Source organism: Lepisosteus platostomus, chromosome 3, assembly GCF_059453375.1.
Source record: "Lepisosteus platostomus isolate fLepPlt1 chromosome 3, fLepPlt1.hap1, whole genome shotgun sequence".
In the NCBI taxonomy this organism is placed as follows: domain Eukaryota; kingdom Metazoa; phylum Chordata; class Actinopteri; order Semionotiformes; family Lepisosteidae; genus Lepisosteus; species Lepisosteus platostomus.
The window spans coordinates 18841611-18859121 of record NC_142613.1 but is presented as its reverse complement, the minus strand read 5'-3'; the positions used below and the strand labels follow the sequence as shown (position 1 = coordinate 18859121).

The 17511-nt window shown below is 37.9% G+C and overlaps 1 protein-coding gene across 4 annotated transcripts in view; it reads left to right on the top strand.

Moving 5' to 3' along the window:
• LOC148674568 (kinesin-like protein KIF13B) overlaps positions 1-17511 on the top strand; it is an 86935-nt gene that overhangs the window by 31860 nt on the left and 37564 nt on the right. For all 4 annotated transcript variants that reach the window (XM_088624807.1, XM_088624808.1, XM_088624804.1 and 1 more), the window contains 11 exons: positions 4934-5114; positions 5307-5394; positions 5810-5944; positions 8931-9043; positions 9427-9538; positions 12184-12396; positions 13098-13208; positions 13700-13834; positions 15698-15828; positions 16572-16658; positions 17274-17458. In XM_088624807.1, the coding sequence (XP_088480933.1) occupies positions 4934-5114; positions 5307-5394; positions 5810-5944; positions 8931-9043; positions 9427-9538; positions 12184-12396; positions 13098-13208; positions 13700-13834; positions 15698-15828; positions 16572-16658; positions 17274-17458 (1491 nt within the window). The remainder of the gene's footprint in view (positions 1-4933; positions 5115-5306; positions 5395-5809; positions 5945-8930; positions 9044-9426; positions 9539-12183; positions 12397-13097; positions 13209-13699; positions 13835-15697; positions 15829-16571; positions 16659-17273; positions 17459-17511) is intronic.

Genomic DNA, 17511 nt, shown 5'->3' with positions numbered 1-17511 from the left:
ATAAAATATTTTATAGTGCTGGCTTAAGGAAACAGCCTTTCCACCTCTCTTGCACATCAGTATCCATACCTAGTTATTTAAACAAATTGCCTCTAATTATAAACATCTTAATATGCTGGCTCTGTGGATCCGCATCAGCTATGTTTGCCCATTCCTTCAATTCATGTGCATCCAACACACAGTTCAACACTAGCAACTACACAAAATCTAAAATACTGAAATTTCAGATACTGAAATGAGGATTGTATCAGAATTTTGAAGTTGACTCGAAACCTGATAGATAACCAATGCAAGGACTTGAAAACAGGTGTAATGCATCCCTGATAGGATTCTCGCTGTCATATTCTGAACATATTGAAGATTGCTCAGTGTGGATTTAATTTCCCCAGTGAACAGGATGTGCATTTATTAATTCTAGAAAAAAAAAGCCTTTCTTGATTTCTCTAGTTCTTAGATTCTCTAGTTCCCTTTAAAATAAACTATTATTCCACAATGCAGAGTATTACATGGCCAGTATTTACACATGATATTTGTGATTTCAAGAAATTAACACAAGCAGCTTTTGGAGATTTAAGTGTTGGCTGAGTTATTGCAGGATAAAAGACTAGAGATGTTGGTAAGAAGAAGATAATTTTGGGATAGCTGAGGAATACACTGATAACAAGAACACTTCCTAATGGGGTTAGGCATACTTTTGATGAAGATGATGAAGTTAACAGACTGTATGTTTACATAGATACTGAAATGAGGATTGTATTTTAGATTTTGTGTAGTTGCTAGCGTTGAACTGTGTGTTGGATGGACATGAATTGAAGGAATGGGCAAACATAGCTGATGCGGATCCACAGAGCAAGCATATTAAGATGTTTATAATTAGAGGCAATTTGTTTAAATAACTAGGTATGGATACTGATGTGCAAGAGAGGTGGAAAGGCTGTTTCCTTAAGCCAGCACTATAAAATATTTTATTCTCAGTGAGATGCTGCCATTTCATAGTGGGTTTCTAACACTGTGTATAGTTCCATCCACACAGTGCCTTTACTTCCATTTCTAATCTCTTTATCCAGTACAGAGGATTTGGAGCCTATCCCAGTAAGCGACGGACACAAGGCAGAATACACCCTGGACATAGCGCCAGTCCATCACAGGACAGACAGACACAAACACACACACACCAGGGCCAGTTTAAATCTAACCTCAGAACCTTTTCTGTATCTGCTTCATTTTCTAATTTTGGTAGCACCTCTAACTGCTTGTCTTTCTTATATGCATTTACTTTGTAATCTGTGGTCCTTTTATCTGTTTTTACATCTACTGTATTGCTTTGAGATGCCACTTTTAATGGTGATATATCAAATAAAGTTTTTTATTATTGTTATGGGGAAACATGATTAGATTTTCCCTGGTTCAGAAAAAAAGATCTAAAGTATACTAGTTTGTCACTCTTCTCATTCCCTTTGCTAAATGACTTTTCATACTAATCTGATCAACCTAACTGCCAGTTTTCTGTGCTTTCTCTATCCTGCTAGATTTGCAATTATTCTGAAAATTTTCATCTTGAAATAACTCATTTCTAAATACCTTTTTCACTGTTAACATCTTGCAGCAACTCTGCGACAAAATATACACTCTGACAGTTCATCCTGCTACCAACATTAAATAAAACAAATCTTAAGATTTCTATATTTATGTCTTTATTTAGTGGTTTCATTAGTGACAAAGGCTAAACTTTCTTGGAAAAATGTCTTTTATGTGTTGCGGAAAAAACTGACTTGCTTTAACAAAATATGTTTACAAATCCTTTCACCTGGCATTTTCGTAGTTAGAAATTATGGAACGCTCTGTTAAAAGCAAGGGAGTTTTTATGTCCGTTGCAGTTCTTTTGCAACATGAATATAATTATATCGTTATTAATTTCTTGAGATACGCGATTCCATATTATATGCCCTTTTAATCAAATTCTAAAAGTATGCTTGTTGACTCCGGTATCACGTTAGTTAAAGACTTCGAAGCTTAAAATGTTTAGGGAGAAATGGAATACTGGTGTGTATTTTTTTCTTTAAAGTACCAAGACCAGCTATATACTGTATGTTTATGTTCCAAAATTAATATCGTTTATGGCCTTCACACGCGTTACAGTATGCTCCTATTCTTTTTATGCTCAGGCACTAAGATTTCCCTTCTGCTTTGTGTAAGGATGGTATCAAAAGCAATCTTAAGTGGTGAGAAAGCTGTGCTCAATGTATTTAAGGGACTTAAAAGTAAAAGGAGATGCTTCATATTGCTTGACTAATTTTATAAACTAAGTTATAAATGCAGACGCTCCCTCGGTGCGCTGCTCTGGTACGCAGGCTCTTACACAGTGCCTGTCTGCCGTAAGCGTTACAATATACATACCCAACACTGCTTGTTCCCATCTGTCATGCAAATAAAACACCTTGAATTGAATTGAATTGAGGGGGGGAATACTAAAGCCAATACTGGCTCAATACCCTCAATGGGCTTTGACGTGCTAATGCGTTGGTTTAACAGTCCGGGTGTGGCAAGCTTCCAATGTTATTAAATTCTTTAGATACGCGATTCCATATTATATTCCCTTTTAATCAAATTCTAAAAGTATGCTTGTTGACTCCGGTATCACGTTAGTTAAAGACTTCGAAGCTTAAAATGTTTAGGGAGAAATGGAATACTGGTGTGTATTTTTTTCTTTAAAGTACCAAGACCAGCTATATACTGTATGTTTATGTTCCAAAATTAATAATAATAATAATAATAAACTTTATTTTATATAGCGCCTTTAAAGGTGGCTTCTCAAAGCGCTTTACAGGATGACAATAACAATAAATAAGAAGACTACAACAATAAATAAGACAATTTCACAAGACAGGACACAATTATAATTACAACAATACAACAATAACAATAGAGGAGACCGTGGAAGATGGTATTAAGAAGAGCAGAGGGGTGAAGAATGGAACCAGTTAAGTAAAGGCTTTTCTGAAAAGGAGGGTTTTGAGTCTGGATTTGAAGGAGTTTAGAGAAGGTGACTCTCTAATATCCTTGGGCAAGGAGTTCCAGAGCTTGGGGGCATAGCAGGAGAAGGCCCTGTCGCCCATACAATGTAGACGGGCTTGGGGGACAGTAAGGAGGGCAGAATTTGAAGAGCGGAGGTTGCGAGGTGGGGAGTAGGGCGATAAAAGTTCAGACAGGTATTGAGGTGCCAAGCCATGTAAAGCCTTGTAGGTGAGCATGAGGATTTTAAAGTCTACGCGGAATTTGACCGGAAGCCAGTGCAAGGACTCCAGGATAGGAGTAATGTGAACACTTGCACTAGATCTGGTCAGGATTCTGGCTGCTGAATTTTGGACATACTGCAGCTTGTTCAGAGTAGATTTAGATACCCCAGGGAGCAGAGCATTGCAGTAGTCAATTCGAGAGAATACAAATATGTTGATCAGCTTTTCAGCCACAGTTAATGATAGCATAGGGCGTAGTCTTGCGATATTTCTAAGGTGAAAAAAAGATGTTTTGACAGTATGCTGTACATGTGGGTCGAATGTTAAGCCAGAATCGAATATAACCCCAAGGTTTTTCAATTTTTATTGGAGCTCAAGTACAGAGCCATCTACAGACAGGGTTACAGGACTGTAATATCGTTTATGGCCTTCACACGCGTTACAGTATGCTCCTATTCTTTTTATGCTCAGCTACTAAGATTTCCCTTCAGTGGTAAAATTCAATATCTACAACGGGCACAGTAAAGACGTTTACAGTAAGTCTTTCTACGACAGACCAACGGACCACGAGTGCCCGTGTCGGTCAACCAATCACGAACCGCGTCATATTGCGTCATGATACGCGATACCGCAGCCAATTACCTGCGGTACGTGTCTGTACCGCGCACTTTGAATGGCTGCATCTGTAGGTACAGGTACAGGAAAGCAATTTTGGCACACCACTACAGTACTGTACGAAATTAATTAGGTTACTTTTACTTTTGAAATAAATGAGGGCTTACACCATTGAAACACTCTGAAGAAGTGGATTTTTAAAAGGAGATTACCCTAACACTAGAATAAGTATTTTTTTTAACAAAATAAAAAAAAAAACTCCTGATAAAGATTTGGAGAACAAGTATGATTCTTGTATTACTGTAACTAATGATGACAAAACATTTGAGGAATGAATGGTTTAATGGAAAAAAACAATTCAATCTGTTTGAATTGTGTAAAATAATATTTTTATAAACTGCAAGCTTTTTGAAAGCATTCTTTGCCCTGAAGAAACCAATGTAGTATTTTTCCATCAAAGAACCACAAAATGTTTGTGTAACTAATGCGTTATGTGAACTTTTCCACACGGTGTGTCTGAAATGGTTTTATTTTGCTTAAGCAGCATAGTTTAAATGCAGCCAAATATCAAAAGCAAACAATAATTTAGTGGGTGATCAGTCAATGTTCCAATGTGGCAACAATCATAAACAGGAAGATACAGCATGTGAAGTTAAGAAGAAATGTTAAAGCATTGTCTTTCTCCATTGCTGTACTGGGATCGACTTGGAATGATGTACACAAACATAAACAAAACTAGCAATCTGAAAAGAGAAGAGAGAAAACGCAACATTTCGTCTGTGAAGCCTATTACTTGTTCCTTTGCAGACAACACATGCTGACGCAGCTATCCACCTGAAAAACAGTCTACTCACCTTCCTTTTTTACTGTTTCAGTGTTCTGTTTTTAACTTTTACATTTGTGATCAAGGGTTTACATACCCCCATAGTTATTTATGATTTCAATTGTTTTAAAAAATATTGGGGAAATTGGACATACATTCTGTCTTTGAAATGCGGAAAGACATATTTTTTCAAGTCTTTTGCAAAACTTGAGAGATGCTCCAAAATGGTAGCAAGTTGTTTCAACATTTGGGATTTCAGGTTCAGGGAAGTCCTATACCATGATGGGTTCTGCTGACCAACCTGGCCTGATTCCACGTCTGTGCAGTGCCCTGTTTGAAAGGACACTGCAATACCAGAGAGAGGAAGAAAGCTTCACAGTGGAGGTATCCTATATGGAAATATACAATGAGAAGGTCCGTGATCTTCTGGATCCTAAAGGGTACGTGAGATTCTTGATTTGTGATTTAAGCCCTTGCATTTAGCAGGGCTGTTTTGGATTTTGGTATTTTATTTCAATTAACCTATTTATTTAAAAAAAGTTACATATACAGTATGAAATGGCAACATCAGAGGAATAAAAGTGCTGAGACCTCAATTTTATGACTTTGTCTTTGGTGTGCTTTTTCCCCAGGAGTCGTCAAGCTCTGCGAGTGAGGGAACACAAAGTTTTAGGGCCATATGTGGATGGGCTCTCTCGACTAGCAGTGACCAGCTATAAGGCATGTCAATGTTCTGACTGTGTGGCCGAGAACAGAAATGCACTTGGTCCTAGAAAAGCAAATTCTTCTGTACTGTGGGATTGTGAGCACAAAGTGCTCAACCATATAGCACATGTTTATACATACTGTAGTATGGTAGTTATTTTTTTTTAGTTATATTTAGTTATTAAGTACCATACCGAGACATCTAGAAATCACTGTGAGAAAGTTGTGAGACTACAATGGATAAGGTTGTGAATGGCAAATGGAGGATTTTTGATTATTCTTATTGTTGTATGAATGATAAGTAATGATTAGTGAATGATACAATTATTTGAAAGTGAATTGTTAGTGATAAATTTTACAATATTTTCTGAAATATGGGGAAAAAAATTGGAGTTTTACCAACACTTGAGAATCATTGTATTGTTCGCAGGATATCGAGTCGTTGATGTCAGAGGGGAACAAGTCTCGCACAGTAGCTGCCACCAACATGAACGAGGAGAGCAGCCGTTCCCACGCGGTCTTCAACATCATCCTCACACACACGCTCAAAGACATACAGTCTGGGGTAAGACGGAAAGTGCACTAGTTTAAAAACTTTGACCACTGTAAAATTATCATACAGACCCACAGGCCAGTGATTTTCCAGCCATGGTGATAACAAATGAGAGTGAATTTGTGGTTTTCTTTACATTTAAGATATTAAGCCATTAAATGGATCAGGCAGTTTCTCAATTAGTGCAAGTTAGTGTTCTGGATCATATTGTCTGAAGGGGATGTGCAGTTGACGTGTTCTGAAATAAAGTCTTCTTGCCTTCTCTTTTCTGTCAGATCTTTCTAATGTTTTTAGACAATTTAAGATGTTTTTAATCTTAAATCTTGGATCTGTTGACTTTGAATGGCCATCTGCGAAGATCTTGGTGAGATTTGTTTTAATGAGTGAGTATATACTCTTGTAAGTTTAAGAATTCTACTAAGGTTCCTGACAATGCAGCCTTTTGTTCAAAGGAAGAAAATAATACAAAGAATTATACAAATAAAATTATTTCTATTATGTCATTTTGTGACATGGGTAACATTTTCAGTTTTCTGTTCATTTACAACTTTTATCCATGGTGGTTTGCATTTTACTACACCAAATTGCATAACTATTGGCGAGTTACCAAAATAAAACTTTGCTAAAGTGAAAATCTGTAACAATCAATGTCTTCTTTATTTTCTTGAAAACAGAGTGGCGTGACAGCTGTGTTATGGGAAAAAATTAGAATTGTTGCATATCATTGCAAAAGTAGGAGTTAACGTTCCCCCTTTACTCCATTGATGAAACAACTTCTCATTTCTCCACCTGATCTGCTATATAGTGGACCTTATGGAATATAAAGGTGACTGCTTTACTTCAGAGCAAGATGAAGTCCCAGCTGACTTTATATAAAGTGCTTTGATCCTTTTTCAAAATCCGCGTTATAGCCCTATATTTATAATATTGTGTGGCCTTGCATATAAGAAGGGGAATTAAACAATCTAAACATGTTATTGTAAACTAATTTCTGTACAAAATAGTCTTTAGAATTATGATTAGAATTAAGCTTCATCAGTCTAGTATGTACTTGGGGTGCTAGATTTTGTAGAACATTGTCCTTGACTGCATAATTTGAGAGTCGGAGAGGCAATCTGCATCCTCCTTTGCTCTGTGAAACTCTATCCTATACTAGTCACCAAGAGAGTCTGACTCAACAAGGGAGGCTATTGTTTTCAGATAGGACTTTAATCTGCCCTTTCTCCCACACAGCTACTTTCTAGTGTCTAATTTCTCTTTCAGTAGCAATGCAACTTCTGTATTTTCTTAATAGTGAATTTCAATGTTTTTCTTTTTTTGTGCCAAAAATGCTCATCATACTTATTAAAAGTTCTAAATTATTAGTATGCATCAAGAGCCCCAGTTTTACAACTAACCCATATGTCTCCTGAACAAAGACGGATTTGTTTAAAGCTTAACATAATGCCCATGATTGTCAGAATGACTGCTAAAGCTCTTGTGGTGCTTGCTACCCTCAAGTTCCTTGATGGCGATACTTCTTATCATTTACTTAGCTTTTTTTCTGACACGTAACTTTGAAATTGCTGAAATAATGAAATTAATAAACAGAAGTAGAACCTGGTTTACTGTAACCTACACTCAGTTGTGTTTGAAGTACAGCACAGTGCAGCACTGTTGCGGTTGAACTTCAGCGTGTGTGAAATGTTGAGTTTATTGCAGGGCTTCAGAGCACTTTAAGCATGTTTGTACAGGTTTAAGAATTTATTTAGTCCTATAAAACAAAGCTTTGTGTACCTCTGTACCTGATACACTCTTGAGATCGTTGTGCATTCATTGGCAAATATAAGTGCTGGAAAGTCTATTCAAGGTGAAATGTCTCATGAGGTTTAACCTCTCATGTACCACAGTCCATCATCATATTTTCAATTAGCTGCAAGATTACTATATTGTAACATTACAATTTGCTTCAAATGATAAAAGCACCTTTTTCATGCCTCCTTTGCCAAGGCTAACCACTCTTTTACGGTTAGTTGGACATCAGGGCTTGTTTCTCACTCTTCTACATTTTCTGTACCTTTTTGTCTTTAAACCTTCTTAGGGACACCCATCTAAAAAAATAGTCTGGACAGTATTGCTGTTTTGTAAAGGAAGGAAAATACTTTAAATTTAGACTGGTCAAGAAAATGTAGTTGGCATGTACCATGAGTTGTACCACAAAGAGAAACCTAATAATGGAATAGAAGTCTCACAATGTATCCCTTCATACCTCTTATGATGTAGGAACAAAAACATATAACAAGGGTTTACACATTGTACTGTCATGCTTCAATGTTTTATAGCTGTTATACTGTAATCTAAGTATAATATTGCACACAGCAAATTTGTGTCATAAATGACATTTTCTACAGTTGGCAAAAATAATTTTAGTGCATTAATATACAATGCATAATAATTTTGATTCCTTAAGAAGTGCCAGTGATAGGAATTGTTTATGGGAAGTAAAGCCAAAACTTGAGGTTTGGATAAAGTGGAAATATTGTTTGTAACACTTTTGCCTCTTAAAGTTTGTGTTGAAAGATGTAGTTAATTCTTTCTAATCACTATTCAAAAATGTTAGGATTGTTTACATTTTTATCTCCCCTATTTTTATATCACGTTGCTTTCTTTCTTTGGTCTAGTTTTGACTGGTCTTTGAATATGCAAATACCTGTATCTTCAGAAAGAGATGGTGAATAGTGTGAATTCACTGAGATCACTTGTACACTCACCTGAGAAAATTAAGGCCAGTGCAGAGGGGATTTTTAAAGTTGCACTCATTCTTCACTCTCCTAGAATTGTGTCATAAATGACAAATCCTTTTACTTCAGTCGTCTAGAGAGGAGACATTTTACATATTTGTCTGTCTTTTAAACAATACCATACATTGTTGTTTGTTTGTTTGTTTTTTAAGCAATATAGGAAGGCAGTTTTTGCTGCTAAGACTTTTGAAGTTAGTATTTCCACTTTTATATTCCAGACATGTGGGGAGAAAGTGAGCAAACTAAGCCTGGTGGATCTGGCAGGCAGTGAACGGGCCGCCAAAACTGGAGCAGCAGGAGAGAGGCTGAAGGAAGGCAGCAACATTAATAAGTGAGTCTAGCGTCTCTGTGTTCTTGGGACACTGCAGAACTGGTCACCAGTTGGTCCAGCTAGAAGTTACCTGCACTTGGGGTTACTTCAAGGATATGTGGATTTGAAAGGGGGTTCATTTACTTTCTATAGGGGATTTAAAAGGTGAGGTCTAAATGCATCTCTGGCATGTTTCTCTATGCTCTTCTCCTGTTTGGGTATTTTCTTGACAGATGTGATGTAATTTTTAACCGTAACGTTTTCCTAAAAGCTGTCTTGTTTGCCTTAATGCTTTGTGAAATCAGTTAAAATGGGTCGTTGGAATATTTTAAAATTTTGAGCCAGCTAAACTGCCTTGTATTACGTTGGCTGTAAAACCTGGTTATTTGACTGATAATCCTTAGATCTCTGACCACACTGGGGCTCGTCATCTCTGCCCTGGCTGACCAGGGAGCTGGAAAAAACAAGAACAAGTTTGTGCCATACCGAGACTCTGTGCTGACCTGGCTGCTGAAGGTGAGCACCTCCTTCTGTAGGACTGTTATTTCTGAGGCACCCCAGAAGAATACTCACTTCTGCACAGGCATTCATAATCACTGATTATCAGATAGTGAGGAATCAATTCTGAGCATTCTGATGATGTGTTTTGTGTTTCTTGAAAAAATTCATGTATTTTTTAAAGCAATCTACAACACTATTTTCCAAAGCATTTCTGGTTTACATCTTTTGTTGTCAAGAAAATTAATTGTCACTAATCCTGTATTTGACATTCTTAATCCTGTATTTGTTAATTTAGGAAATCTAGCATAGCACTATTCAGTTCATTTAAACTATTTGGGGAACTGTTTTTTGCATATCCTTTTACTTCAGTTTTGATTCTTCTGTTGCTAAAATGATAGATTATTCTCTGCAGTGATGCATATTTGAATAGTACACAGGACTTTTATGGATTTAATAGCAATGGTGCAGGTTATTTGTAAAAGAAATCTAACAAATGGAATGCACCTTTGAAATCCACCCAGAGTTTTCTGGATTGGAGCTCTTGTAAATATTTCCAAAATTTGATTCCAACTGGAGCTTTACTGTAATTAATTACCCACTGCTAAATTTGTAAATACTGTAGCAAATTATGCAGTTTGTAGTTAATTAATCTATCAATTTGTTTCTTTGATGAAGTGGCCAGTGTAAAACAGTCTTAAGCTTTTACAGAATGTGAGGCACTTTGTCAAGGCCAGTCACAGCAAGGCAGTGCCAGCAGCAGTATAATCTTTGTTAAAGAGCACTGATTCCTAATCATAATGTCATGTACAAAAAAAAAAGTTAGCCATAATAATTGTCATTGGCTTGGCACCATCGCTCAAGAGATTGAATACTATGTTTGAGAATTCCTGAATCACAAAATGAATGCTGAGTGTTTTTGCAAATTAGTTATTTTATGTTTAACTATATCTAGGGTATGACATTTGACAGTATCATCTGCAGTCTTTTGTGATGAAATGCTTACCTTATAACATCAGAAAAGCCTCTCACAAATGAAGTGATAGCAGATGTATCCATTTTGTTTGGCAGAATCTACAACACCTACAGTACCTGTGTCACTGAACATTTAAATCCACTATGGCCTTTGGATTCTGGTTCAGTGGTCTTAAGGGGGTTGAGAAGAGCCTCAGCTCTTCCATACCTTTGCGAGGTGTACTAGTTGGAGGTCTTGGTTGTAGGGATCTGGGTTCTTTTTCTATGGTTCTTAAGGGTGGCGCTAGAAAAATGTCAAGTTATGAGTCACTGCTGATGTCCTGGATCTGAAAAATTATTTTTGGGGTATTCAGACTTTTATCTTTTGATTTATCTTTTTGGATATGATTCTCCTGAGTAAGGAGCTTGCATATCTCAGCTTTGTTCTTGCCATTCTTAGAAACTCAGATGTCATATTGGACAAGGTGCATCATTTGCTGGAATAAAGGAGTATGCTGACAACATTGTGTGACCCTACTGTGTGATTGCAGTGTCCATATACTGTATATCATGATGCAGATAGTTGTTTGAGTGCATTAGAAAGAATAAGATACCTTTGTTAGATGGCAATATCATAATTGATAAAGGACTGGAACAGTAAAAAACTAAAGTGAATGTCTGTAGTTTAATGCTCTTCTGTGAGGCTCAGGTAGTCAGATGACCAACATCTGACATACCAAACAAAATCATCAGCTTTCATATGAAATGCTGTGCAAATATTCTGAATAAAATGAAAAGACAGGGTGATTGTGGATGTGTTAAATTTCATATGTCATTCATAAGCACATAGATTAGCATGGACTCTGGTATATCATCATAGCCAGCAGCCATATCACCCTGCAACTCAAAACTGGCAACCCACTGAAGCTAAGCAGGTATGAGCCTGGTCAGTACCTGGATGGGAGACCTCTTGGGAAAAACTAAGGTTGCTGCTGGAAGAGGTGTTAGTGGGGCCAGCAGGGGGCGCTCACCCTGCGGTCCATGTGGGTCCTAATGCCCCAGTATAGTGATGGGGACACTATACTGTAAACAGGCGCCGTCCTTCAGATGAGACATAAAACCGAGGTCCTGACTCTCTGTGGTCATTAAAAATCCCAGGGCGTTTCTCGAAAAGAGTAGGGGGGTGTAACCCCATGTCCTGGCCAAATTTTCCTTTGGCCCTTACCAATCATGGCCTCCTAATAATCCCCCTCTATGAATTGGCTACATTACTCTGCTCTCCTCCACACTGATAGCTGATGTGTGGTGAGCGTTCTGGCGCACTATGGCTGCCGTCGCATCATCCAGGTGGATGCTCCAGATTGGTGGTGGTGGAGGGGAGTCCCCATTACCTTGAGTGGAGTGTCCAGAAAAGCGCTATATAAGTGTAAGCAATTATTATTATCATACATGACAGGTGAATGCTGGATCTTAGAATCCTGAAGAAAATGCTGCACAATTAATCTTACAAGGGTCTAAAAAGAGACTGCTCTGAAGATTTTAGGATGCTATCAAAAGAGATTTAGTATATTTTATCATATCTATGGATAACTGCAAAATGAGTGCAGAATTTACATAGCAAGTTATAGGATTCAGAAAATGTCTAATACGCTGTAGAGCTGTTTGCTCTTTAATGGTAGTGACAGTTTCGGTGCCTCTCTGTCCTCTAGGACAGTTTGGGTGGGAACAGCAGGACTGCAATGGTGGCAACGGTCAGTCCTGCAGCTGATAATTACGACGAGACGCTGTCGACATTGCGCTACGCCGATCGTGCCAAGAGCATCGTCAATCACGCGGTCATTAATGAGGACCCCAACGCCAGGATTATCCGGGAGCTGCGCGAGGAGGTGGAGAAACTACGGGAGCAGCTCACTCAGGCTGAGGTTTGTGTGGATCATGGTTTATCTAAACACTCTGTGATGGGCTCAGATTGCTCTCCAGCAGACAACAAGGTCAAACACCAAGAATTGGGGGTTCCATAAAATAGGACGGAGGAGGCAGCAAAACATTTCTGTAGTACAAAATGAGTATTTTAATATAGACTTTATGGTTTAGTATCATTCTATATTTCTGAGGTATGTTGCTTACATTCTGACACCAGCACATCTGATTTTGAAACCAGAACTCTTGATTTTGAGGGCATAGTTTCCGATGCAGATCTAAATTAGTTATAGGTGCTGATGAAATCTGTCAACTATCAGTAATGTGGTTTGAGCTGGAATTTTGGAAATAAAGTTGCAGCCATCCTATACAGCAAACCATTTTAAAATAGTTTTTCTACTTCACCTACCATTTATGGAATTTAGGTTTTTTGTGGAGGGGCACAAGAAACTACTGAATTTAAAGCAGTTAGCCGATGTAACACTTAGCGTAGTCATTCTTCATGAACAAGTCTGAAGTATTCATTCTGATCTTATTTTTCAACTCGGTTGTCGCTGTAATTCCTGAGATTTTAAAAGGCTTTTTCAAGTTTGTTTTTTTTAAGATTAGCTGTCAGGGTGCATGCAACAGTCCTTAATCATGGAGAAATTCAATCATCTCATATGCTGTTTTATAAGTTTTTCCAATTTTGTCTCTTTTACAGTCAATGAAGGCCCCCGAGCTGAAGGACCGCCTAGAGGAGTCAGAGAAACTGATCCAAGAGATGACCGTAACCTGGGAGGAGAAATTGCGCAAGACAGAAGCAATTGCACAGGTTGGTGGGAAGTAATGTCTTTCCCAGAGCCTTGATGGTCAGCTCTTTCCAGATCTCCTGACATTCCACAGGGAGCCATCCGGTAATCTCCCAGCTACAAAGAGGATCCTGAGCTGCAAACTGATAAAACCTAAACTATAAATAAAATACATTAAAATTAACAAAAGTAGTTCATATTTTACTATTAATAATGTGCTTTTCTGGACATTCTCAATAGTATTTTTCTCTCAAAATAAGACGATGTATGTTTCACTATGAAAACTAAAGATCACAATATTTGAAATATTTAATGATTTATCATTTATAATGTATTTGTTAAAATTACAATGTCGTGATTACTCTGTGGACTGTTCAGTCTCAATATGCTGTAATCGTTGATCTCTGGGGGTCTCTAGCAAACTTGCATGCTGTGGCCTCCATTTACTACACCAGTTCTGTATGGAGAAATGCACTTTGCTCTTCATGTGACAATGGAGTCATGTACTTTTCAGGAGCGTCAGAAGCAGCTGGAGAGCCTGGGAATCTCCCTGCAGTCCTCTGGGATTCGAGTGGGAGAGGACAAGTGTTTCCTCGTCAACCTGAATGCAGACCCAGCTCTCAATGAGCTTCTGGTCTACTACTTGAAGGTCTGGTCACTATCAAATGCATTCAACATGATTCTTTCTGCTAGTGACGATTTGTATAGTTAATTCAGAGATAGAGTTATGTAGAATTTCCCTGATCAATTATTTTAGTGCTGTAATGTGGGCATTAATGTAATGTGAAATTGAAGTGTGAGAAGAATTATAACACAAGCTTCAGAATTGTTGCCTCTGTCAAAAAAGCATTAGTTCCCTTATAATATTAAAATAAATGCTAGGTAGATTTGGCAAGATTCCCTTTTAACTGTGCTGTGCACACTTAATATCACCCTCTGTTTCTCAGACTTTAAAATGTAGATCTGCCTATCAATGCATGAAGGTATTCTCAGCAGTTCCTTTTAGAATACAAAATGCCCTGGAGCAGGATTCACTAATTACTTCTGGAGATCTCTAATCCAGTTTGTCTGGATTGAAAGACAATTGAATGTTATCAATCAATTAAGCAAGTAATTTGGTCACATAAAGGATCATTGGTCCTTGGAGGCCAGAGGTTCTTTTTGTTTTTAATCAACAAATTAATTTAAAAAAAGTAGTCTTATTGATCACATTGCTCAAGGTATTTAGAAAGTGTTCTTTTAAAACATTCTATAATTTTCAACATGTAGTTACTGTATGTTACAATAGTGAGTTCAGTCATGTTGGGTTAGTTTTATAGTAGATGATAAGTACATTTTCAATTAAGAAACAAACTGTGATGTTTGAATTACTCAACTGGTAAAGATTTGGGTGTAGCTTGTGCTCTGTGATCCAGACTTCTCAAGTTCAAGGCTGGTCATGTGACTAGCAGAGCAGGATTTTCCAGGCATACAAGATGTAAGATTGTTGGGATTAATTGGTCAGGACATTCTTGGGAGCCTGTAAAACAATACCCCTGTAACTTTCTGGGTGACCACAGGTTTGTGGCAATGTCTGTAAGTGACATGCGCTCCTCCAGTCAGCTCTAGACCCTCCTGTTGGTTGCTGTGGAGCAGGTAGTAAGTCACAATTGAATTGTTTGAATTCCTCATTCCCCTTATGTGGTTACATGGGGGTGTTGCTGCAAACTGAGAAGGAAAAGGCTCGCTACTGTAATTTGAGTGTGTGTATAATTAAAAATAAGAACATAAGCTTAATGGCATCAGTGGAAGTATGGCATTTTTAAGCCAGGATACCTCCTTGTGTTGAATGGAGAGACAGGATTTGAAATATTCATATTATCCTCTCTGCTTTACCCTTCCAGATTTTATGAGAAAGGCAGTTTTTTTTTGTATTGCTGTGAAAGTTAAAATTTAGAATATGGATAGATGCATTAGCAAATAGGGAATTAATGTCTAAGTGGTGCTTTTGGGGAATTTCTGGAATCATAAGTTGACCTCTAATGGCCATTCTAAGCAATGTAATCTAAAGGTAGCAAAACAAGAGCTGCTTTGCATTTTGTCTCTTATCAGTCCTTCTTAATGAAGAAATTGCTTTGCGTTTATTGTATCCAGTCTTCCTAGTGTGACATTATAAAAGAAGTCTATATGTCTCTAGCTTGAAACTAAAGGTCAGGACAAGGGCCGTGAGAGACCAAAAGTGATAATGAATGTCTTAAATAAACATGGCATTTTCAACTTTGATTAAATCAAAACTTAAAAAATTCTAAATGTCACATTGACAGCTCTCTTTTCTTCAAGCTTATCTTGTGCAGTGAATTGAAAGTAATCAATGCATACCAGGCTTAGGATTTGCATGTGGTGGGTGGGCCAGAGTTGCAATGTGCTGTTTTTGTGGAGAATTTAAAAGTAAGGAGAATGATTGCAAATTATTGTCAATAAAGGCCTGCCGATGATTCTAAAAAGAGGGTTCTGATGCTGTATGATCTTTTAGGACCATACTCTGGTGGGGGCTGCAGATTCCCAGGACATCCAGCTGTGTGGAATGGGGATCCAGGCAGAACACTGCGTCATTGACATTACTGCTGAAGGACAGGTCATCCTGACCCCACATCGCAACTCCCGGTACTATAGCAGCATCTCCCAGCTCAGTTGTTATAGGGTTGACCTCTTAATGTTCCCTGTAGTCCTGTGTGAGCTGTCAATCATTGACTCAGAAGGGGTAATCAGTTTCTTATCAGTGGTCCTTTTTTTTCACACCAGAAGGCAACTCTGAGGTTTTTTTTTTTCAATGCCTAACAGCAGAAAAAGGCTCTCTAGCAGTGTCTTAAGGTTTTTATAGCAATGGTAATTTATTGTTGTTGCTTTCAATAATTTTTATAATTTATTTTTGTTATGTGAGAAATTTCATTCCAGGTCCAGTCTTCACAAAACATTATGTAGAATTTTTTCAAATTGATCAATTTGTCCCAAATTTTTAACCAAGCTACAGTACCTGACAGGCTAGAAGTGAAAATTCTGACCCCTGAAGACCAAAACAATTTTTTCGTCTGCTGTTTTGTTTTTTTTCATATGTTTGTCTGTTGAGTGGACACATTAAGAAAAAAAAAATTTGACTGTTCACACTCAAAGCCAATGGGGTTAGCTTCAATTTAAGACCTGAACCAGGCTCCTGCTATGTTCTGCTACAGAGATATACAGTAACAAAATGTTTAAGGGGAGGAAATTCCAGGCGGACATTGGCTAAAAGGGCCTAGGACAGTAAGAGCTAAGGAGCCAATTCTGATTCATGGTTTAACAAGTTTGTCTTGATTCATGTGCAAGCTAACCCTGAGTGTTGACAGGTTTCCCCCTTTGTGATCCTGTAGGACCTGTGTGAATGGGTCTGCAGTGAGCAGCCCAGTGCAGCTCTACCATGGTGATCGGATTCTCTGGGGGAATAACCACTTCTTCAGGTCAGCACTGCTCTTCCACTTTTCAGGGGAAGCCTGAAGAAAAAAGCTAATTTCGAAGTTAAACAAGATGGTCCTAGGTTAATCACTCCTTTTTAAACATACAGGCTCAATTCATGTCATGTTGATTCTATCAGTTTAAGAAGAGTGTGTACATTTCACTTGATTCTTTTCTGCGGCAGTGTTTCTAATTTACTTTGAAAGATATTATGTGTAATGTGTCTGACACTTGTTTTTTATTCACTTCTTAGAACAGAAACATTAATAAACCACAAAATCCCAAACAGCACCTCACACAAAAGAAAGAAAGCAAAAAAATAGGAAAAACTTGATAATCGAAGACCTTGACCCATTATATTTTATTGATGCATTGATCTGTTTACTAATGTGGCACACAGACATAAGAAAATAACAATCTAAGTTTCAATGTTAGACAATGTTAATAAGTAAGTGAAATCAATAATTCAAATCTAGTTCTTGCAGCCTTTGTTAACAGTGGTTGTCTGACAGTATACAAGCTTCATTTTGTAGTGCGCAGTACGATTATGTGTGGAATGAAGAGCTGGGTGGTTGGACAACTTTTCTGCGCACAGAGTGATGAGGCTGTTCTCTCTGCAGGATTAACCTGCCGAAGAGGCGATCACGGGGGGAGCGTGAGGAGGAGGAGGGCGTGATGAAGAACAGTGGCAGCAGTGAGCAGCTAGAGGGGGACGGGGATACGACCAGTGAAGTCTCCAGTGAGGTCAGCTTCAGCTATGAGCTTGCCCAGACTGAGGTGATGATGAAAGCCCTGGGTAACAACGGTGAGAAGGAGTACTTTTCCTTTAAAGTGCTTTCAAGCTTTATTTTACTGTAA